The sequence below is a fragment of the Camelus dromedarius genome, chromosome X (genome assembly GCF_036321535.1).
Source record: "Camelus dromedarius isolate mCamDro1 chromosome X, mCamDro1.pat, whole genome shotgun sequence".
NCBI lineage: Eukaryota > Metazoa > Chordata > Mammalia > Artiodactyla > Camelidae > Camelus > Camelus dromedarius.
In genome coordinates this window covers 105,691,617-105,714,312 of record NC_087472.1, presented here as the reverse complement: position 1 = coordinate 105,714,312, position 22,696 = coordinate 105,691,617, and the positions used below count along the sequence as shown (strand labels likewise).

The window sequence follows — 22,696 nt, the reverse complement described above, 5'->3', positions numbered from 1 at the left end:
AAATAAGAAATTTTACTCTTATTAGTAAAAATGTTTTGCACATGTACCCCCGAATATATATTTATTCATAATTTATATATATACATGCTGCTGTACAGAATCTATATATTATGAAAAGTATAAAGGATAGGTTAAAAAGATGTTAAAATGAGACGGAGGTGAAATACACATTTTAATCACTTACAACCTTTTTGCTAGCACTGCTGCATTAACAATTATTTAATGTTTAAATGATAGCAAAGTTATTGAGGGCGCTTATTTATTTTGGGGCATCTTGCTTTACCACTTCATTGAATAAATTTTGAAGGTCTGGTTTCATGGTCAGCTTATTTCTTCACTTGGTTTTAATCAGTCATTGGAACAAAAAAGGGAACTACAGAAACATATGAAAGAGGCAAGTGGACAAGGTGTTTCAGCAGCTTGCTTAGTAGATCAGGAAATGTTTTTTCAGTTCTGTCTGTGCAAAGGATTTTGTTGAAATTCAGCTGGAAAGTTTCCGTATTCCTTGATGTCCTTCAACTGTTCTCACAAACCAAATGGAAGATGTTGCAGTTTATCATATTTAACAAATGAGTTCACAATCCACTGATATGCTTCATTTGGCAGGTTTTTAAACAGCTAGGAAAATTCATTTTCACATTTTCAAAGGCTGCTGTTTTTATAGATACATATTTGCATAATTTTCAATAAAACAAGCACATAACGGTGGAGTCATTTCCAAACATCTGTTTGCCTACATTCTTCCCACAATCCAAGTTTCTTTTAAAAAATAAGTTACTTTCTCATTTATTGTTATAATACCTCCTTTACTCTGAAGAGTCAACTCTTTTAGTTCGTTGTTGCCAGGTAGCCAATAACCCCTGTGTAGGACGAAAGATTTTCATAGCCACTCTGCTCTACTTGAATGGTTTTGTCTCAGAAGCAACTGTATTGTTGACATTGCTACTGCACTTCAGTTTCCCTGGTGCCATAGGTTGTGTTGAATTCTTTCGAGAGGGCTTTCATGTCTAGATTCCCCCCGGAATCCTTGTTTTGTTCTAGTCTCGGCTGCTACTCCATCATTTTCTACTTTTCTCTGTTTGTGCTAGTATCTCAGCATCCTAAGATTATCATTTTATAATAAGTTCTGGTATCTTGTAGAGCTAGACAACCAGTGTGTTTTCCTTGTTCAGAGGGTTCTTTTATTTTATTGTATAAAATTTAGAATTCTCTTTGTTGGATTCTTTAAAAGGACTGTTAGGTATCTTCATTACATGGCATTAAATCTATAAATTAATTTGAAGAGAACTGAAAATTTCCATCTTCAGTCTACCCATTAAGGAAAAGCCCCATTTCTTTCAAATACTCCTAAAATTTTCTAACAAAATTCCTCCACACATTTTTGTGATCTCTACGTTTAAAGCACTCTGGATTCTCTTGGCTTTTCAAGTACCATGTACGTTTCCAAGCTTGACTAAACAGTTCAAAAGCTTTCAATGCTCCTGACATGTTGTCGGAATTGACTGACAGTGGCCTGTGGAATTGATTAGAGAAGGTTAAGTTCCTCTGAACCCACAATCTGCATATTCATGAAGGCAAGAAGCACAGGACTCACTACGTTACGTGACCTGGAAACATATCACGTCCAGTTATCTCTGCTTATATTTAATTTATCTCCAGTGGTGGGATTTTCTTGAGCTCTTTTGATCCCAAAGGACAGAGATTTGCCTGGATTTGCAAAAAGAAGAAAAGGTGTGGGGAGGCAGAGTGGAGTATAAAAATACATATATCCTAGAAGAGATGGAATCCCATGGACATCTGAGAATGGAAATGCAGCGTGGCTGAGCCTCCTAGCCTCACGGGAAGCAGCTCTAGGAGGTAGTTCCAGATTCAGATAAACTTTAGGACCCTTATGAGCAGGAGTTCCTGGATCTCCCAGCATGATGTCACTCCACAGTATGGTTTCTTTCCAAGCTGCATCACGTCTTTTCCAACTCCCCTTTCTCCTTTCCCTCAATGGTGCTATTTACTCATAGTTTCTGTGTTGTCACGTTGCAAATATAAATCTTATCCTTAAACTCATATGTGAGTATAGTCATATTACATTTCCTGCTGGTGGGCAGTTCAGATATCATCATGTTGAATACTCAAAAGTCCTTGGACTCTCTGCAGAGCAGAAATTTGAACCAGCCTTTATAGTCTTCCGTCCACATTGCCTGCTCCTGGGATACTGTAGTCTAAGCCCGCAAGGTCCCCTGAAGTTCACCGCCTCTGTCATTTCTTTAGGCTCAGCCTGTGGATCTGGGTGCTTTGCTAGACATACCACCAGGCTGTCTCTCCTGAAGTTTCTCCCACCTCACGGGGGTCCTGTGCCCTTAACTCCTAAGCCCAATTGCTCAGACTTTCAGGAAACAGAAGTCAGGAGGGAGGATTTCTGCAGTCAGCTTTTGCTCTGGGTCCTGGTAAATGCATCTTCCCTGAGACAAGGGACTGAACAAAGCTTGTCTACCTTATTAGGCCTGGAAGAGGGAAATGTCAATGAGAAGAAAGCAAAAGTTTTTCCCAGTATGTTGTCTTGCTACACACATCGTCATCATTTTGACTTGCTGGAAACCTATCATGGGGTCTAATCTACCTCATGGTCCCCTCAGGCGTACCCTTTAATAATTCATACTTCTTTCTTTTTCCCTTCCTGCTTACATTCTCGTTCTGGGAAACTCTAGTTTGCCTAGTTCAGCACTTTGGCTCAGAGCCTCTCTTATTAGACCCCTGTCACAGGCCACAACAGGGTTTATGAATTGTTGACTTGGGAGCTATGACTACCCAAGTCCACTTAGAGAGATGAGCAAGTCATGAAGAATAGACCCTGTGGCTTCCATATCAACTGGGATAGTGAAGGGAGACATTTCCTTTGAAAATGTCTCTAGTGTTTGTAAAATGTAACATTTTTAGAGATAAATGGTATGATGAATAACGTTGTATAGAGAATCCTTTTTAGGATGTAGCATTTCAGGGTTTAGAGATAATAGTGAAAACACTATTTACAGATTGTATGAGTGAGCTTTTGGTACATAACAAGCATCTCCCAAAGTCAGTGTCATACAATAATCATCATTTGTTAGCCTTCATTCGGCTGGCTGAATGATCAGCCGGCTGATCTAGGCTCGGGGGCTGGGCAGCTCTGCTATACTTGGCTCCTCACTGAGGTGCTGGCCCTGGTCTGTTCTATATGTGTCCATTCCAGAGCCCAAACTGACCTGGCAGCAGCTACCTTGAGAAGGTCTTACGGGGACAATAAAAAAGCAAGAGCACATGCCTAACTGCACGAGTGTGTTTTGCTTGTCACATCTGGGCTCTGCCACCTGCCATGCTTTAGGTAATGAGATATTAGCAGAGTCAAGAGTTGGGGAAAGATGTACTGTGTACAGTGGGAAGGCACTTAAAAGCGGTGTGGCATTCAGTGGCAAATCACATCCTGGGGAACCAATGAAGAATAATTCAGTCTACCATACAGACCAGTGCTACCAAGATGGGAATATAATATATTGGTGCTTAATGCTCTCGTGTAATCACAGCTGCCCATCCTTGAAAGGTGACACCAACAGTGACCTTCTCAGGCAGAACTCAGGCACGAATGTTTATTTATACTGCTTTTCGTTGCAGTCTTAACTACCCAGGTGTCCCACCTGCCACCATCTTCCTAGATTCTTAAATTCCACACCAAAGATAATGGCTTCTAAATTTGGTTCTTCCTTCCGGAATCTTTCCACTCAGCACGTCTTCCAAGAAAGGACCTCACTGGCTCTAATGAGTGCATGGAAAGCTGAAATTACTTTAGGTTTTTCTACAGGGCACATTTTACTAGTCAAAGTTATTCTTTGTGATACATTGGATGTATCAGTCTTTGATTTCTGCTGAGGAAGAAAGGCTCCCAGAGTTCAAAGAAAACCCTTGCCTTTTGTTGTGGGGTGTTAGGCAGCAGGATTCCCATCATTCCTTTTGAAATGAGTCTGTCGGAAACAGGAAGATGGCTCATTCAATCTCAATGGAGACATTTTCCATCTCAATTAATATACTGTGAATTTTTAGGTCAGAGATTCCTGGCCTATGTGAGTGTGTTTGTTGGAGAAGGTTGGGGCAGGGTGTGAATGTTTATGTAACTCATCAGTTGTATTCTTTTAGGCTGCGCTTCAGAATTCACTGAAGCGTGTTCAGCAGGTAAAAAGATGTTTCTTTTTCAGCTTATTATAAAAGGACTCAAGTGTCTTTATAAAAAACTTTGCAAGGAGAGATCCAAAAGGTGCTTGACTAATACAAAGAACAAAATGATATTTCAGTGGGGAGCATTTTAGTGTGGATTCATTCTTACTGGAAAAGAGACAGGGGCTGATAATTTTTAGATAATGTATTCTGAAAATACAACCCTTTGAGCAAGAAAATGATCATGTCATTGGAAGGTTATCCTCAAAGTACAAGCAAAGCAAAAAGACTTTAAAAATCATAAGTGATTAAAAAAAATCATAAACGAAAAAAAAATACCAGAACAAGCTGCGACCACAAAATACGCACGTGGTTATCAGTTTCAAACCTTCTTTGGCTGGGGAAACAATGATGGTGTGATCTGGACCAACATCAGATGCTCTGACACAGAGGACAGCAGCGTCTGAGATGAAAGGGCCTGCTCTTGTGTCTAGCTCCGTACGGTGGAGACAGTGCGCCTGCCATTCCCCATGACCCGTGCTCACTCCCCAGCCCTGCACCGGACTCTCGCTTAGTAGTCTCTGAAACATGGCAGATGGAAACTTAACCGTAGTTGAGTAGCTTGAGAAGCCTAGATTTTACTTTTTTGTATTCTGGCCCCGTTTTACCTCTTGCATAGCAATATATACTCGTGTTTACCGTATCATTGCATTTGATATGATTCTTCAAATTGAAAGCCTCAGAGCTTACTTGGGATTTGTGAGGCATCTCACTGAGAGTTGGGCTACAGGCATGTGAAACACTATTGAGTTTGTTTTCATCCTGTAAGATTAAATGAGTTCATAATGTCTGAAACCAATGCCTTTTTATTCATTGCCTTTAAGAGATGAAAATAACAGCCAGTGCTATTTGACTGCTTTTTACATGCCAGACATTTTGCTAAGTGCTTTATGTTTATTCATTCATGTAATTTTCACAACAATCTTATGAGAGAGTTTCCGTGATTATCACCATTCTGCAGATGAGGAAACTGAGACACAGAGTGATAAAGTCATCTACACAGGTCACACTGATAGGAAGTGGTGGGGCCAGGATTCGAATCCAGAGAGTCTGGCTCCAGAGTTTCATTCCAAACTACCGTACTAGTTCTCACATTGTGTTTTTAGTTCTCGGGCATTTGTGTTTCCTGTACAAACCGTAAAACATCAGTTCCTGGATAAGAAAATGTCTCCTGCAATCTGGATACATCAGGACACAGGACTTTGGTTAGAAAATGTGCTCATATGTGCTCAGCGCCACTTAGAACCTTCTAGTAGCTTCCTGTTTCCCTCAGAACAAAAACACTAAGTCCTTTTAAGAGCTTGTGTGATCTTCAGCCCCCCAGCACTTCTCTACCACTCCCCTCACTTCCTCTAGCCTCCCCCCACCACTGGCCACAAGGCTGTCCCTTAAGCATGCTCTCACAGGAACAACCCATGCCCCAGGACCTTTGCACATGGTGGTCCCACTGCCGAAGTGCTTCTCCCCTAACATTTCCTGACCCCTGATATAACCTCAAAGTTCCCTCACCCAGCAGCTCTCTAGCCTTCCTCCCTGCATTATTTTTCTCCTCAGTGTTCATAATGACCTGGTATGCCATACATTTTGTGGATTTAATTGGTTTATTCCCTGTCTCTGAACACTAGAGTGAACATTTTGTTTTTTCATTCTGCTTTCATTCCTGTTGTATCCCCAGAACTGAGAAGCCAGTGGACGTTCAATCAACGTTTGTTGACTAAATGAATAAGTGAATGCATTATAGAGTTGTTTTGGAGAATTAAATGAACTAACATGGAAAACATCTTGAAAAAGGCTTAGCATGTAATTCGTGTTTAATAAATATTGAGTATTAATAAAATAATGCAATATGTATTAAATGAATGATGAATTAAAAATAGGAGACTATTACTTTATCATATAGTGAAAGAGGGGAATCTAGCTACAGATGCTTTAAATATTTTAACTTATGTTTGCAGTGGATGCTAAGGGAGGTAATTGGGGACATCACTTGTGTCCCCTTTTCCTACTATTCAGAAGGTACCAGAACACACCCTTCCCTGGGCAGAAGAATGTCCCCAAACCTTGCTGCACTTTGGAATCACCTGGGGAATCTTTTTAAAAAATCAATAGCTTTCACTCCCAGATATTCTGATGTGATCGGTCTGGGGGTGAAATTTGGGCATTAGGACTTTTTAATGCTCCCCAGGCGATTCTAATGTTCAGCAAAGTCTGGGAACCACTGCTAAGAAGCTTTTCACAGAACTGGCAACAGCAGGGGGAATTGTCTTCCGCAGTCCCTCTCTACACTTGGAATTGAGAGTTACACCAACCAGAGTTCGATTCTCTATTCTACATCTATGACCATTAGCAAGTCCCTTCACCTCTACCTTACTCATTCAGAGTATGTCTTTGGTGGATTCTGGTGCAAACTCAGAGCTCAGGGCCAAAAAATGTGGATTCGTCCTCCTGTTTTTCCTTTGTTCCCTCTGGGGATAAAAGGACAGACTTATTTCCAAATGTAGCTAGAGTACAGCACACTCCTCTTACTGAGTCCAAGCTCGTACCACGTACCGCACGACAGGCCAGTAAATCAGGAGATGAGTTGTTGGGGCAAGGGATAGCAACTTTATGTGGAAAACAGGCAGACTAAGAAGATGGTGGAGTGGTGTCCCAAAGAGCCATTTTCCCTGAGTTAGAATTCTTTTATACTACAAGGAGAAGGGAGTGTGGCTGGTCCTTGCAACTTCCTGGTGCAAGAATCTTTTGTTCTTGCAGCTGTCCGCATAGGTCTGGTTTCAATGTTCCTATAAACCTTCAATAAGACAACTGTTATTTTCTGTTCTGCAATTTTTAATCTCTATGTGAATGGAAAAGTGTTGCACTTTTAAAGGTCAGAGCCTTGAGAATGGGCTCTCCTGTAGATTTCAGGCTCGAGGCAACATTCTTTTACAAAAGGTGCAGAACCAGCGTGACTCAGCACAGGGAACAGAGCACAGGGTTAGAGCTCAAGGAACACATCCAATATGGAGTCAGGTTTGTTCTCTGTTACACTCTAAGACAGAGCTCTCTTAGAGAGGAGATGAGAGAACAGAGCCCATGATCCCCCTGCAGCCCCACTCTCCCCCAGGCACACACTGCCTTGCCTGTTTCAGGCATGTGAGAGATCAACGTGAAGGATCAAGTTCTGCCCAGGGTGGCCTCCCGTGGGAGTGTGAGAGGCGCTGCTTGGCATCCTAGTTCTCAGCCCTAACTTCCCCACTTGTTCCCTATGTCTCAGTCCCTGCCTGCCCCGGCCCCATCTGCGACTGCCATGACTGGGGCTCGCCCTGCATCAGTTTTGCTGGTTTAATCAGGGCCTTGAATTCTGTCCTTTGGACTGCCAGGCCTCTCCATGTGACCTGCCCACCTCCCTTCGTCCCAAGCATGTGCCCCACCATGGTAGCCATGTCTAATCTCTGGATCTAGACAAGCACCTACAATTTCACATAAGGCAGCCTCTCCCCCTTTGACCCTATAATGCCGCCACTCTGAGCCTGGACACTTCTAGAATGGTGCTGGCGACACTGGGGATAGCACACCACCAAGGCCAGCTTCGTGGACGTGTGCCCTATGCAGTCACACAGGGCCCTGAGCTGGGCTTCACATTCTGCTGTCTTAAAGTTCTGAATCATGTTGGAACGAGGGCCCCCACATCGTTTTGGACTGTCCTTGTAAATGATGTAGCAGATGACGCGTAGAAGACCTAGCGTGAATCACACCTGGCTTACACCTGAGAAGAGTGAGACCTCGGCCCAATTATTCTTCCTCCCTGGGCATTTGCAAAGAGGAGGTGGGTGGGGTCAGACGCCCTCCAGTGCGGGGCTTCTGAAGAAGAAGTAAGACACCAGACGAGTGTCGGCACGTGGCACACAACAGGTTCTTTCTCAACGAACACTTCTCTTTTTCCTAGTGTTCCAGATCAAAAGCTGCTAAATCGAAAAGACATTTCCTTCTTTTCCGTTTCAAAGGGATTTTTAAACTTTTATTTTCCTAGTCATTGATACATGCCTAAAGGACGGATCCCGGCAGGTTTTCATTAATTTTTCTTAAGTCTCATTAATTACACTGAAGGACAACACGATTCCTCCTTCTCCTTCTCCTTTCTCTATTATATTTGAACAATGTGTTGTCCAGATGGCACATAGAGTAGCATCTTTCAAGGTATTTAAAAATCATCTTCTTTTACTTATTGAAGAAGATTAGAAAGAGAAAAATTGAATTAAGCCCATGTCATTGAAATAATCTTGGCTTACATACTTTAAGGAGATTTCTAGTGTTCAAACTAACAGCTCTTCCCCAAAAGAAGTCTGCCTTGGATGACGTGCATGAGTGAAGACTTCATTAAGAGTCACGGGAGTTGGTTTTCGACCTGACACTCTGGCATCGCAGCCATGGGCCCTGAGAGACAATAAGCCACTCTTCTCTTGTCGGTTTCCTCCCTGGGAAAATGCAGATGATAATAGCTGCTCTGCTCCTTCATTCTCAAGGTTGTTTTGTGGCTCAAATGAGCTATTCGTGGAAGCATTTGGAAAAGTTTTGAATGTGATGCACATTTCAAGTTTAGATAATTGGGAAGACTTCTGAAGTTCAGGTTTTAACAAAAAGATTCATTCAAATCGTTTGAATGTCTCTCCAGAACAGAAATGCCAAGAGTTAATTCCTCAACTTCTTTGGAAAAGGGGGAATGTATTTGATGCCAGGATAACCTAGTACTACCCAAGTGATCTCCATCACTTCAATTTCGCTGGAGCCAAAAGCCATGCACGTTACCTACTGAGGTTACTCCTCAGCATATCAGTTACAATTGGATACTTTTCCACAAATGGGAAAGTGGGTGGGGAGGGATAAATTAGGAGTTTGAGGCTAGCAAATACAAACTACTATATATTTTAAAATATATATATACATTTCACTTCTGACAAGCTGTAGGTGATACTGATGCTGGTCTGTGGACCACACTCTGAGAACCACTGTCCAGGCTGCTAATCAATTTCTTTATTGAAATCATCTTTTTACTTGTCTGTCTCTCCAGCTAAAATGGGAGTCCCTTAGGGCAGGAGTTGGTTGGGTTTTTTCCTTTTTGTTTTTTATGTCCACATTCCCAGCAACTAGCAAAGTGGTTCTGATAGGGGGTAGGCCCTCAATAAACGTTTATTTGCATGAGTGAATGAGTGAATGAATGAGGTAATGGTTCTAGGCTCTTTATTTAAATGTGTAAAATTTAAGCATATAAAATAGGTAAAAAAAAAAAAACTAAGTCCTACTGTACAGCGCAGGGAACTATATTCAATAGCTTGTAATAACCTATAATGAAAAAGAATGTATATGTATAACTGAATCACTATGCTGTACACCGGAAACTAACACAGCGTTGTAAATCAGCTATACACAAAAAGTGGGCCTGGAGTTTTCAAGGAAGAAGGCGGCCACGCACAAAGCATGACAGTGGGTCTCCCCGCATCTTTCACACTCTCTACCAAAGAGAGAACAGGCGGTTTTGCAGCTAGAGAGAAGCCATCGCCAGGCCATTGCCAAACACGTCCATTGATGCCTTGTTTCTCTTGTGTGTGTTTGTCCCACAGTCACATGACACAGGCAATCTCTTTCGATGACCCTCGGTTGGAGAGCTGCCAAATCATCCCTCCGGCTCCGCGGAGGGTGGAGATGAGGAGGGACCCAGTGCTGGGATTCGGTTTCGTGGCAGGGAGTGAAAAGCCAGTGGTCGTTCGCTCAGTAACACCGGGTAAGCACGCAACCCCACTTCTCGCTCTCCGGGACCATCCGCCACCCCTTGCCAGCACAACCGCTGTTCCATTTCACAAGTGTCATACTGGTCTGTTTCCGGCTGTGAAGGCTAGTTGAGTTTTCCCAGCAGTGGACAGAGCCAGACCACCAGAGGGACAGAAATGGCTCTGTAAATTAGGTTTTAAACTGCCAAATCCATCATCTCTTGGGACTTAGGAAAACACGGATCCATCATTTGTAACCATGGAAATGACCCACTTCTTGAATGCAAATGTTAAGAGGCAGGCACTGTGCTGTGTTCAGTAAACACATGGCAAACTCCTTAGTGAAAAAGCAGCAAGTTGTGTTTAAGCTCCTGTAGGATTTAGTTCATTGAGGTGGTTGGATTCCTTTACAGAGGTGTGCTCCCCTCCCTTCCCACCAGAGGCAGAATGTATTTTCCTACCCCCTCTGTTGGGCTGGACCAGGTGACTGACTTTGGCCGATGGCATATTAGCCAAGATGACATGAGTGAAGGCTTAACCTATGCTTGTGCTCATTTCTTGGCCTTCTGCCATGGCCAGAAGACGAATTTCCCTGGAGGGGCTGCTACCCTTTCAGCCTGAGCCCCACAGTGAATGTGTGGGGCAGCCAGCCTGCAGCCTAGAGCTAAGTCCAGCCTGATAGTCACTGTGCAGCAGAACTGCCCGGCCAAGCCTGGCCTTGATCAGCCAATCCACAGTCATTCTAAAGACCTGTAAGCGTGAGAAGAAAGCCTCCTGAATTTGAGGTCGTTTTGTTACACAGTAAATGCTGACTGATACAGTATGTGGCAAATCTCTTAAATTCTACCATCTGATCAGATAATTAATGTACGTGGCCTCAGTCACTCTCATTAGAGTGTACAGATGTTCCACGATCAAAACAGTTGACTATAATGGACTCCAAGGCAATTGCCTGAAGTGGGCTCCCTTTGACTTTCCAGAAACAATGCCCTTTTTCTCATTCATTTAATATACATATTTCTGTACTTATTTTAATGGACTTAGATCAGATTTGTTTTCAGACAAAAGGAAAGTATCTTCTCTGCTGTTTCTCTCCAGGATTTTGCACATCGGCAACAGAGTTCAGAAGTAAAGTACTGTAGGAAGGAGCACAGACTGGCATCAGACTGCCTGGGTTTGAGGGATTTGAATCCTGCCTCTGCCCCTTATTAGGTTTTTTGAGCTTCTGTGTTAACTCCCCTACATTTCAGTTTGATGTAACTTCTCTACATCGTTTGGATAATGAGGATCATAATTTGTACCTTGCAGGGCTGGGGAGAGGATGCAGTGAGTCAGAAGGGTGCAAATTTCATGCTTATTCCAGGAGTGCTTCTCCTCCTCCCCCTCCTCGTTATTATTAAACTCTAAAATATTTGGCCAGTTGAGTGTGTCAGTTAAAGGAAATGAAAGCCACCTAGTGAGCTAGTATAGTTTTTTAAAGTTGATTTCATTTGTCCTTTTTCATCGTTTGGACACAATGTGCCCCAGGGCAAGCACTTCAAATCCAGTTAACCACCATCTACTGGTGCCTAGAAGTTTCCTTTGCACGCCTACCGCTGCCTCACTGCCCAGCTTCTTACTCTGTCTGCTGAGCTTTTTCTGGCATTAGGTACAGATCATCATTTAGTTCTGTGGTGGGGCTGTTGACCTCGATGCAGTGGAGAATTTTATTCTTAAAAAAAAGAGAGACTTGTTGTTTTTTTATAATAATGAAATAATATATATGCTTTGTTGAAAAACAAAACAAAACACGACAACATAGATAGTATAGAGGATAAAAATTCTGAAAAGAAGTCGTCTGCATTCCTGCTACTGAGAGATCACCATTCTTAACATATACATGGAGAACTTATGTATAGGAGACAATTCTGTGCATACATATGCATGAATTGTGTATCATATGTATTCTCTGTGTGTGTGGACACTTTTTTTTCCTAAGTGGGGTCAATTTGGCATGCAGTTTTGTAAGAGTGTGACACTTTAACCCCTCTGGTTATGAGATTCTCCGAAGTGTGTGTCCTCCTTGGAGCTGATGGGAGATTGAGGTCTTGTTTTTTTGCTTCTATGGCCTCACTTTTCCTTCAACCTCTTCCCTTCATTGCCCTCAGTTCTCCTTAGATTCAGACACTCACACCTACCATTAGACAATTTTGAGAAGAATAGAAAAAGTGAAAAGTAAGGTTAGGGAGTGCTGTTTCCAGTCATTTTTATGAATGAAAATGCTGGTTAAATCAACTGTGTCTACCATCAAAATGACTTTCCTGAACTCCAAGTGATGCCAGTGGCAAGGGCAGATTTTCTGTCGTAGGCAACCCAGCCTTCAGAGTCAAGGGCAAGAGCGTTCGCTCACGTGTACCATTGCTTGACATTCTGGAAGGAACTATGTCGTGTGTTGCTTCCTCCCATAATTCTTGCTGAAACAAGAGTATCTCCATTTGAGCAAAAAGCATAGGCCCCATGTCAGTCTGTCCTGTTAATTAGCACGTGGTTTGCTCATCAGAGTAATTAACATCCACCATCCAAACAGTTCATTTGAAAATTGTTCTTTGTTTAACCAGCATTTGACTTCTAGTGACTTTCAGACTTGCACTTGTGTGCAGACACTGCATCTCAGTTCTCACACCTTGAAATGAATATTTTCTCTTACTGATTCAGGGACATGTAAAGGTTTTCCCCACTCTCTTGCTCCCCAGGAGACAAGTGTGTTCTCCAGCTCGAGTGACCCATCTGCCAAGCGTCCGGGTGGGGAGAGAATAGCTCAATTATTTTGAGCTCCATGATCTGGGTGTGAAGTGTTCGTTTCAATTCCTATATGAAGTAAAAGTGATAATATTTGAAAGCCAATGTTTTGGTTGCACCTATTACCCAGACAGACCTCTGGGAATAAAGTGAAAATTCCAGTCCCACGTAGTGCCAGATCCCTGCTGGGGGTCATGATATTAGACGTGAGAAGATAAGCCATATTATCGGAGTGTTTTAAGTTTTATTTCATACAGATGTGTGCTTCATGCAGCTTTAAGTTTATGTGTCAAGAGACCTGGCAGTGACCAGTTTTTGAGTTATAGGAGCAAATTCAAAAGAGGTGTCAGCCACCTTGAACTTGGAAAAGTCCACACACCTTAGCAGAGGTCAGTCCTCCCTTTCCAGCCAGTTCTTTCCCCTGTGTGAGGCTCGGTTATGTCATCCCGTGCGAGGATTAGAGTACACAGTGCGGTTACTAGGTCAGCATTCAGCCCATTGCGGGGTGCACAACAAATGCTCAACACATATCAGTTCTCTCCCTCCTCGTTGGAAAGACAGCTGGAAGAGGCTGCGATGGATCAAGACAGAAACAGGGGTCCTCTGGAATCGCACGTGAGCCCCGACACAAACATCCAGCACAGTCCAGACCACAGAAATGACCAAACACCCTCACCTCCCAGCGGACGGGAGGGATGACTGCGGCTTTACCAGTCCCAGTGGTAGCCCTGTTTCCCTCCTCCCACCTTTTAGACGAGAATTACTAAGATGCTCACGGTAGAGTTACTCCCGGTTCCTTCAGCCCTCCTCCAAAAGCACGTAACACAAGGCCAAGCCTGCAAGTCCTTCCCAGCACCTCCTTGTTGAGCTGCCTTACGGTTCCCCATAGTGTGCAGCCTCCCTGGCGTGCAGAGTAAGTCGATGCAACTGTGTTCAAACCCAGGTGTGCCCGGCTGGTCACAGCTCTGGCCACAGGGCATCAACATCGCTGACTGGCTACCTGTCAGGGGGAATACCTTCTTCTAAGGGCCCCGATACTCAGGGTCTGGTCAGCTGGCCAGCAGCATCAGCGGCCCCTGGGACCTTGTGAGAAATGCCTTACGTCACCCCACACCCCTCCTAACCTGGAGTCGGCCTGCAAGGCAACACGGTCCCGGGCGACGCACAAGCCCGTTAACGTGTGAGAAGCATTGCTCGTCTCAGCCTTGCCTGGGCGGTTTGAGGGCAATGTAGATGCCTGAGTCCCACCTCCAGAGGTTCTGATTTCACCCAGCAGGGTGCAGACTGGGCCGCGGAGGTGGGGTTACCCAGAGCTCCCCTCCCCCGCCGGAGTTCTGTCTAACCTTGAGAAGGTTATGGAGACAAGACCCTGGGTGTGGGTGGGTGTCGTTTTTGCTGAGAGCACCAGTCATTCCTAAGGAATCGTGATGGGGAGAGGAGGCCACGGATGGATTACCAAAGGTCTCCTCACCTGCCCTTCACTCTCATGTGTCTCCAGGTGGCCCCTCGGAAGGCAAGCTGATCCCGGGAGATCAGATTGTGATGATTAATGACGAGCCCGTGAGCGCCGCGCCGAGGGAGCGGGTCATCGACCTGGTCAGGTAGGCGACCCTGTGCCGGGGCCCGTCTGAGCCCTCAGCCAGCAGACGGAGGGCTTCCCCGGGGCCGCTTGGGGCAGAAACATCAGCTCACACGTTCGCCTTGAAAGTGCCGGCGACGCTGACCTCTAATACATAAAACCAGGCTCCGTAAACACAAAACACCCGCCTGCCCACTCTGTGTTAACGTTCAGGGTGCCTGGGCTTGTGCTTGAAAAGTTTTTGAGTCCTCTATCCATTGCTGTAGCCAAGGGCTGCATTTTTGCTCTCTTCCAAAATGATGACCACACTGATAGCTCATAATCAGGGACGTCCCCTTGCAACACCTGACTTCCCTTTAAGTGACGAATAATTTGATACCCGCCATCCCGTGGACACACCAGCACACAGTTCACCAGTTTTTCATACTTGACTGAGTGATTCGTTACTTAATTTTGAAATCATCAACCGAGGAAAAAGGATAATTAGGTCAAAACAAGGACAGTTTAAAAATGTGTTTGCTTTACGGCTTTAGTTTCATCATAGATGTAAATAGTCTGTTTTGTGATATTCTTAAAGGGTTGCCAGAAAATCTACTTGATGTGATGTTAAAATATCGGTCAAGAATCCCCGGAGAAGCCCACTGGAGTTACAATCCCACGGTGAATTTAGGGCAAAAGGGGTCTTTCGAAGTTTTCCAAATGAAGCTGAGCCCGCTGGATGAATGGGGCCCCTCATGCTGCGGGACGTTGCGGGATGTCGCGTTGTGTGACGTTTGCCCTTTGTAAACCAATCTTTGGAGGCAAAACTGAAGCAGAAGCTAGGCTATCAGAGCACTTGAAACTGAGAAGGAAATCTAACATTTATGATCTCTCATAACGAAAAGTACACCTGTCCCCTCAGAAAGGGATGAAGTAGATACTTCTGGGGTTTTCTGGACCATGTATCTTTCCCAAGCCTGTTTCAGCTTCTGCTCTACACAGAAGTGCTGGGCTGGCATGTGTCCTGGGAAGAACTGGGTGAAGGGTAAGAAGGCAGAGACATAGAAACTGAGGGGGCTTATTTTTAGGGTGAGCATCCATCCCAGCTTTAGCACAGAAAGGCCCACGTTGGGGCACCCCCAGGTCCCGGGGTGCTTGGGCACCCTTCTTTAGCGTGGGCCTCATAGAGCAGAGCCTTCACAGCTGGCTGGCAAAGCCCCTGTCCTCCCAGGGGGTCCAGATCTCCCAAAGAAGTCCCTACACAGGAGTGGACACAGGCTCGTGTCGGTCACCCTGCAGCAGGAGCCAGCCCTGGGCACGGCACCATTCTCCTTGGGGACCAGAAACGCAAGGATCAGGAGTGACTGCATTTTAGAGCCCTTGGGAGGGAGCTGCAGTGTTACCATTTGGAACCACTTCTCTCTTGAGAGGAGTGTGGGCGGCCACGGGAACACACTTCACACAGGCAGGCCCTGAGCCTCTGCGGGCTCGCGTCCTGGAGCGCCGTGTTGGGCTGATGGCGGGGCCCTTGGTCATTTTGTTTTCCCCTGGGCACATGCATCTGTGATCAGCCCTATTGATTTCCGTGCTCAGAGGATGACAGAAGCAATAAAGTATCTGTGTTTGTGTTTCCTGGGACTGAATTGCCTGCTGCAGGACAGAGATGGAGAAAAAGCTGTCTAAGAGTGTGATCATTTTTTTAGCAATCCTTCCAGGGCATTTAGAAAGATTGTTTTCCGAAAAAGATTTTTCCTTCTTCTGTGGAAGAAAATGGCATCTCTGTAAACAAAAGTCTCTCTAGGACTTTTTGTGTAATGCAGCTCAGTGAGTATTTGTTGAATAGATGAACCAATTAAAAGGTGGGGGGAGGGTCTAGCTCAGTGGTAGAGTGCGTGCCTAGCATGCAGGAGGTCCTGAGTTCAGTCCGCATTACCTCCATTTACAACAAACACACACACACCCACACGCACACACACAAAGAGGGCAGAGCAGACAACAGCCTGTGGTCCAAATCCAGCCCACCATCTGTTTTGGATGGCCTGTGAGCTAGCTAAGAATGGTTTTTGTTTTTGTTTTTTTAACCATTTTTAAAGGGTTGGGAAAAAACAAAAACAAAAGAATATTTTGTCACACCCAAAAGTCATATGAAATTCACATTTCGGAGCCCGTAAATAAAATTGTATTGGAAACCAGCCACACACGCCCGTTCACTTCCATGCTATCTAAGAACGCCTCCTCCCTGCAATAGCCAAGCTGAGGACATGCTGCAGAGACCCGTGACCTGCTAAGATGCGAATAGTCGCTACCGGCCTTTACAGAATAGGTTTGCGCACCCCTGCTTTAGGAAATACTAAAGTAACCAATCGCATTTTCTTTGGTTAAGTCAAGTTTAGATTAAAACCCCCAAATAACAGGCGCAGAGAACTTTGCTCAGGATGGGATTGTGATGAGCGTAAGATTGCCGCATACTTAATGAAGAAGTTGTGGTGGTTTCAATGTTTGAAGTGGAAAGCATGCATATTTTTTAAGCATCGTGAAGTATGGCAGGTACAGGAACCTCTCTTTCCCTTGTCGCAGCCTGGCCCCCCTTCCTACCCTGGGAAGAGAGAGCTGAGGTCACGGTTACAGCCCTCTCTGGCTGAACTACAGCTGCTCCTCTGATTAGCATTGGCTGTCACCTCCCTTAGTGGCACCAGTACCTCCATTTTGGCTCTTCTGTGAAGCTCATCTGTGGGTTCCTTGGTGGCAGGAGAGGAGGGCACCCTCTTGCCACTAGCTTTCCCGACAAGACCTCTTGGGTACGGTGCCAGGTAGACCAGCTACTCTTCCAGGTGTCCCCGTGACCTCATCACCAAGGGGAGGACGTGAACTCTCACTGGCTCGCAGCCCTTCTGACAGCTCTGCAGTTCTCCCCCACCCTTTCCAGAAGGAGAGAGGGAGAGGAGGAGGTGGCTGGCAGCACATCTGGCCTCCCCTTAGAATGTTCTGGGGAGTCCCTTTGGTTTGCAGTTGACTTTAGAACGTGATCCGAGTGTCCCCTGGCTGGTGTCTCACTGATAGATGACAGGGACCCAGTTTAAATCAGAAATGTAGCTTGATGTAGAATCAGGTAACCCAGGTTCTGAGTTCCGTGAGAAAGGAGACCTTGTCTGTGTTGCCCTCAGCCGTGCCCCCGTGGCCCAGCCCCGTGTGTTGAGAAAGTGAGTGGACTCTGGAAATAACCAATTTCGCTGGCTTTCCCCAAGATCTCCTACAGCTAACTTGTGAGTTGGAAGGTCAGCTCATTTGAATCCATCTCTCAAAGAACATTTATAGGCAAGCCAAGGCCCAGCCTTCAGGAATCTTCCATCATGTCTGTACAGGTGGGACCCGTCAAGACAGACAAGCCCCCACATTGGACACTTGGGAGAATTGTCAGATTTGAACGGAATTTGCCTGTGATAAAAGCATCCAGTTCCCCCTTCTCCCCTCCTCTCTGTTAGGGCAGCACCTCGGTTGACTGTTCCTACCGACCTGATAGGCTCGGATGCTACTGAGAGGGTGAACACGTGTTCCTAAAACTGACTCCCTTTTCATCTCAAAGCAATGAATTTACCTTTGAAAAAGTAACAAGTTACTTTATCGTAAGCAAATAAATCGCAGTGCAGTGACACAGCGCGGTTCACAGAGGCACCGCCTGGTGGAGTTCTTATTGTAGCAGAGACCTTCAAACTCATTAAACCAGAATTTTGAAATAATGTATTTCTCACTCATGAAAAAATTCATCCATTAGAAAATTTTCCTGTGCCTTCCCATCAGTTTAGCCATCTATCTGCCATATGTGTACTCACCTAAAAATTTAGCTCTTGCAAAATAATCTCTTTTTTTTTGGCCTTCTCAGCCGATCTGTGTTTTAATGTCTCTATCTTACACAAGATAAATTCCCTTTCTGTTTAATAAAATATCCTATTTTCTTAGCCACTGAGGAAATTTGGGAAAACACTCATCATTTTAATAACACTGTAAAATTCTCTCTTTAAAAACTGGCATCCATTTACTTGCCTATGTGGTTTGGTCTTATTTTTTCTTTTCTTTTCTTTTTTTTTTTTTTTTTTTTTCCTCATTGCCACATTTGCTTGTGGATTATTTTTTGTTTCCAGCTACATTTGTGTTTCTTTGTGGACTAGTTTTCTTATCATTTGGCTGTTCTATTATAGATTTTTTTTTTCTTGAGAAAATGAAAGAGTTTCTTGGAGACCAATTTACTGCTATAGTAACCACATTTGGGTTTTTTCCTGTATCCTCAAAAAGAGCTATAATTGCTGCACTGAAATTAGACGAGTTCCGTTCATTTCATAGGTTTCTAAATTGTTAAACTCTTAACTCATGCTTTGTAGTGGTGGAGGAGTGAAATCTTTGAAGAATTCATGCCCTTTGCAAATTACCATATCTTTCTTCTTTAGAAGTATCCAGGGATAATTTCCCTTGGCTTTCCACAACTAGACAAATTAACGTAAAACAGTCTCCAAGACTTTATGTTGAAAAACTATGGCGTATAATTGCTCATAGGCATTATGACTCATGCCCCATCCCCCCAGGCTAGCCAATCCAATTAAATGCATTTTTTAAATTAATTTCGTTAATTAATTTACAATGCTCACAATTATTGCGCATTAACTGGGTAGCAAATGTAATGAAGAGCGCCGAGGGTGTATACATACATAAAACATGATTCCTGCCCTCAAGGAGGAGACCACTGATGACTTGCACAATGTTTAGAACTGTGCAAGACTGAGGGGGCGGGTGGTGTTTGGTAAGAACGCTTGGTAAGGATGGATTACTACTTGCAGGAACATAGTAATGGTGGTAAAGGGTAGCCGTTGGCCCTGAGTGGAAGGGCAGGTTTATGCCTGGAGGGAGGGTTATAAAATCAATCTTCCTCTTATCCCTGGGAACCCCAGACCCTCCTGAGGGAAGCTCACTTTCCAGCTGGCAGAATGGAAATATCCATTGTTCAGATGGCTGTCCGGAGCCAGAACGTCAAAATCTCCACCTGTCCTCCCTCAATTAACTTATCAAGGCAGCAACAGAAATCTGGTTCACGTTAGATTGGAAGTACCAGTCTATTGGGATGAGAGATCCACCTGAGAATCTGATAAATACCATGGGCTTACCCGTCCCCCCAGAAGATCCGTGTGTATGCATGGTTTTGCATGTCCTAACAGAACGTTCCTTGACTCCCTTGTTGCCAGTCCCAGTTTTAGAACCCCAGCAGCTGACTCGGAAGATGCTGGCTCCCTCTCTGTCTCTGAATCTCTGTTGGAAGGTAGCATTGAAGAACCGAGTATATGAGTTCCACCTTCTCCCCTCCTCTGCAGTAGGGCAGCCAACTATGCCTTCATCTGTCTGCTCTCACCGCCCAAGTTGACTATGCCTGCTGATCTTATTAACGAGCAGAGCCATAACTATGGCCGTATCGACAGAACGCTGCCTGCATCTCTCACCCCTTCTGTACTGATAACCTGCAGTCAGAGCTTTTCTGGGGCGCAGTAGGGTTTCTCTGATAAGAAAGTAACTATAATAAGAAATAAGAATAGGGAGAGGATAATAGCTCAGTGGTAGAGTGCCTGCTTAGTATGTGTGAGGTCCTGGGTTCAATCCCCAGTACCTCTAAAAAGATTTTTTTAAAAACCGTAAAAAAAATAAGAATAGATTATAAATTATTAATCATTAACTCACAAAGGACGAAATCACTAAGTTTTAGTAACATTCCTTTTACCTAAGTAACTAATATTTGTAAACACATGCCAAACGATGTAAAATTTTCGTTTCAAGGCCAGGAAAATTATTTTAACAGTTCTAACAAGAGTGCTCACAGAGAGGGCTTGTGTTTTCCTGGAACATATACATCCTTACAAAAAAAAAAGAAAAGAAAAGAGCCAACTGACTTCCACAATCAAGGTCAAAGCTTTCTGGATAACTTTTAAGGGTAACTTTTTTGACACCTCAGGAAAAATAAAAGAATATTATTGATGGCATCCTACTTAATAATGGTGATGAGAGTTCACATGCATTAAGTCCTTTTTATATGCGAAGCCTTCTGCTAAACTCTTTTCCTTTGTGTTAAGACTAGCCTCACTCATACCGTAATATGCCCTGTCCCGAGTGCTTTTTGTGTATTAAAACTCACTCAGTCCTCAAATGGTGAATGGGTACAGTACTTACCTCCAATTTACAGGTGGGAAATTGAGGCACAGGAAGGTTAAGTGAGGGGCCCCAAATCCCACAGCTAGTAAGTGGTGGGGGAGGGGAACCCAGTCTGGCTTCTGAGCGAATGCTCTTAACCTGTTCATCGTGTGGACTCCTTACAACAGCCTCGTGAGCAAGCACTGTTTATTGTACCCACATTACAGAGTGGAAACTGAGGCTTAAAGGGGTTGAGTCGCTTGCTCAGGGCAAGGAGGCAGGTGTGCAGGGGCAGCGGAAGAAAGCCAGTACAAATTACTGGGACGTGGTGGACTCAGCAAACAACAGAGCTGTAATTGGGCTCTGAGTCTTAGTGCCTTCACCCCATAGACACCTCCGATTCTGGATTAGACGCAAATAGCCTGTCTCCTATCCCCGGTTGGCCAAACATTTGTGTTGATTTTCATAGGAAGTGCTCAGGGGTACCTGCTCGTTGTGGTCGGTGGGAGCCTGGCGAGCTTATTAAAAGCAAAATAAACTATTTAGAAGGGACCCATCTAACCATTAGATCTCAGCACGTCTGTCTTTTTACCATTCCCTTCTCATCAGAGTGATAATGGAAAGTCAAATCAGATCGTGATCCAGGAGCACTGCGCCCGCAGAAGAATATATTAGGAAGGTCACCTTCCTGTCTGATTTCAGCTGGGCTTAGATGCATTGCCATGCTGCTTAGTAAAATAACAAAGCAGAGAACATCTACCGAGCATCCGGCACATAAAATATGCATGATGATGTATGATATAATAAGGCCTTGTTATAGTAAAACCAGCAAGCAATTTCAGTGAAAACACAAAAGAACAGCCCCTTAGTATGCTGACGCTACAGATTGTGGTCTCACCTAATACGCACTTGCAAAGTACACATTTTCTGACAATTGCAAATTACAGAGCCTGGGGAGAAAGAGGTCGGTGACTCTAGAAAAAAGAAAGTGTGGGAAAATGTTCTGATGTGGAGAAAGTAGAAAAAGGGATTTCGGTCCATAGTTCATAACGGTTATAATGACGTATAATGATGAAAATTAATAAGAAAAGTGACTTCACCCAGACTGTTTTAATGTCCCTTAGATTTTAATAACCATCTCCCACTCTCTCATCAAATCTCTCCATTACCGTAGATGCACTTAATGCAACTCGTGTATGAAAAATAAATGTTGGGAACTGAAGAACCAGAAAAAAAAATTTTAAACTAGGACGTGTTTTCGGTGACCTCATGTGGTTGACACGACCAAATACCTTAACTTGTATTAACAAGTACCTTACTTGTATTAAGGAAAAAAAATAGAAGAAGATCATTATTGGACCTTTGCCATGTTCTGGTAATCCTTTAGAAGTACAGATTTATAAATTATTCCATGCCCTTTGTATAAGTAGCTGAAAAGAAAAAAAAATTATCTTGGTGAGCCTGTGATCAGGATATGATCGGGATCAAAGAGTAAGCCTCATTCCTTAGAGGTTTAGATGGAGGATCTCAGGCGCTCAAAGCCAAATCTTATTTTGACAGGCAACACAGTGGAGGATGTGGTCGCCAGAATCTCAGGCCACACACTCCACTGTGTAAAGAGTGAATTGTTATTTATCCGTTACCTATAATAATCCAAATTTTATTTCAAATCCTTATCCTAGTATATGATCAATTCATGCCATTTTCTGCAGTGCTCAGTCTACATTGAGTGTGGTTGATTTAATGGGAGGAGGCATTGGGAGAGATGAAGTGTGTCCACTCTTTGGCTGCGTCGTTCATCACACTAGAGTTCACTGAGCTATCTCTATGCCCATCTGGTCCGCCTTTGTTCTCTCACTCAGGCAGGGAGCTACTGGATCATCCCTTGTTCACCACTGCCAACCCTTCCAAAGCTGCTTCTCTGCCATCTTAGATGCACCGGCCCCTCCTGAGCTGTCCTGGGACACTGAATAATTCCAGGGCTAATTCCTTCTGGAATTGTCACCTTCCCAGGGTTCTAACTAGGAAAGAAGTCACAGGTTGCTGTGCTCTTCAATTCCACAAGGCTTTGTGAGGGTTCCCAAGTAATTCTTCCCCAAGGATCAGCTTCTGAAAAGAGGGGGAGCACGCCTTCTCTTTCACAGGCACCCACAAGTTGGTGTTCTTCATCTTGCCCCAAGTCTCACTCCATCCTCTGAAGAGCCCACAC

At 44.2% G+C, this 22,696-nt stretch overlaps 1 protein-coding gene across 3 annotated transcripts in view; it reads left to right on the top strand.

The window, feature by feature from the left end:
* Positions 1–22,696, top strand: part of FRMPD4 (FERM and PDZ domain containing 4) — a 489,692-nt gene that overhangs the window by 391,641 nt on the left and 75,355 nt on the right. For all 3 annotated transcript variants that reach the window (XM_031445945.2, XM_064482580.1, XM_064482581.1), the window contains exons 3-4: positions 9,840–10,000; positions 14,263–14,365. In XM_031445945.2, the coding sequence (XP_031301805.1) occupies positions 9,840–10,000; positions 14,263–14,365 (264 nt within the window). The remainder of the gene's footprint in view (positions 1–9,839; positions 10,001–14,262; positions 14,366–22,696) is intronic.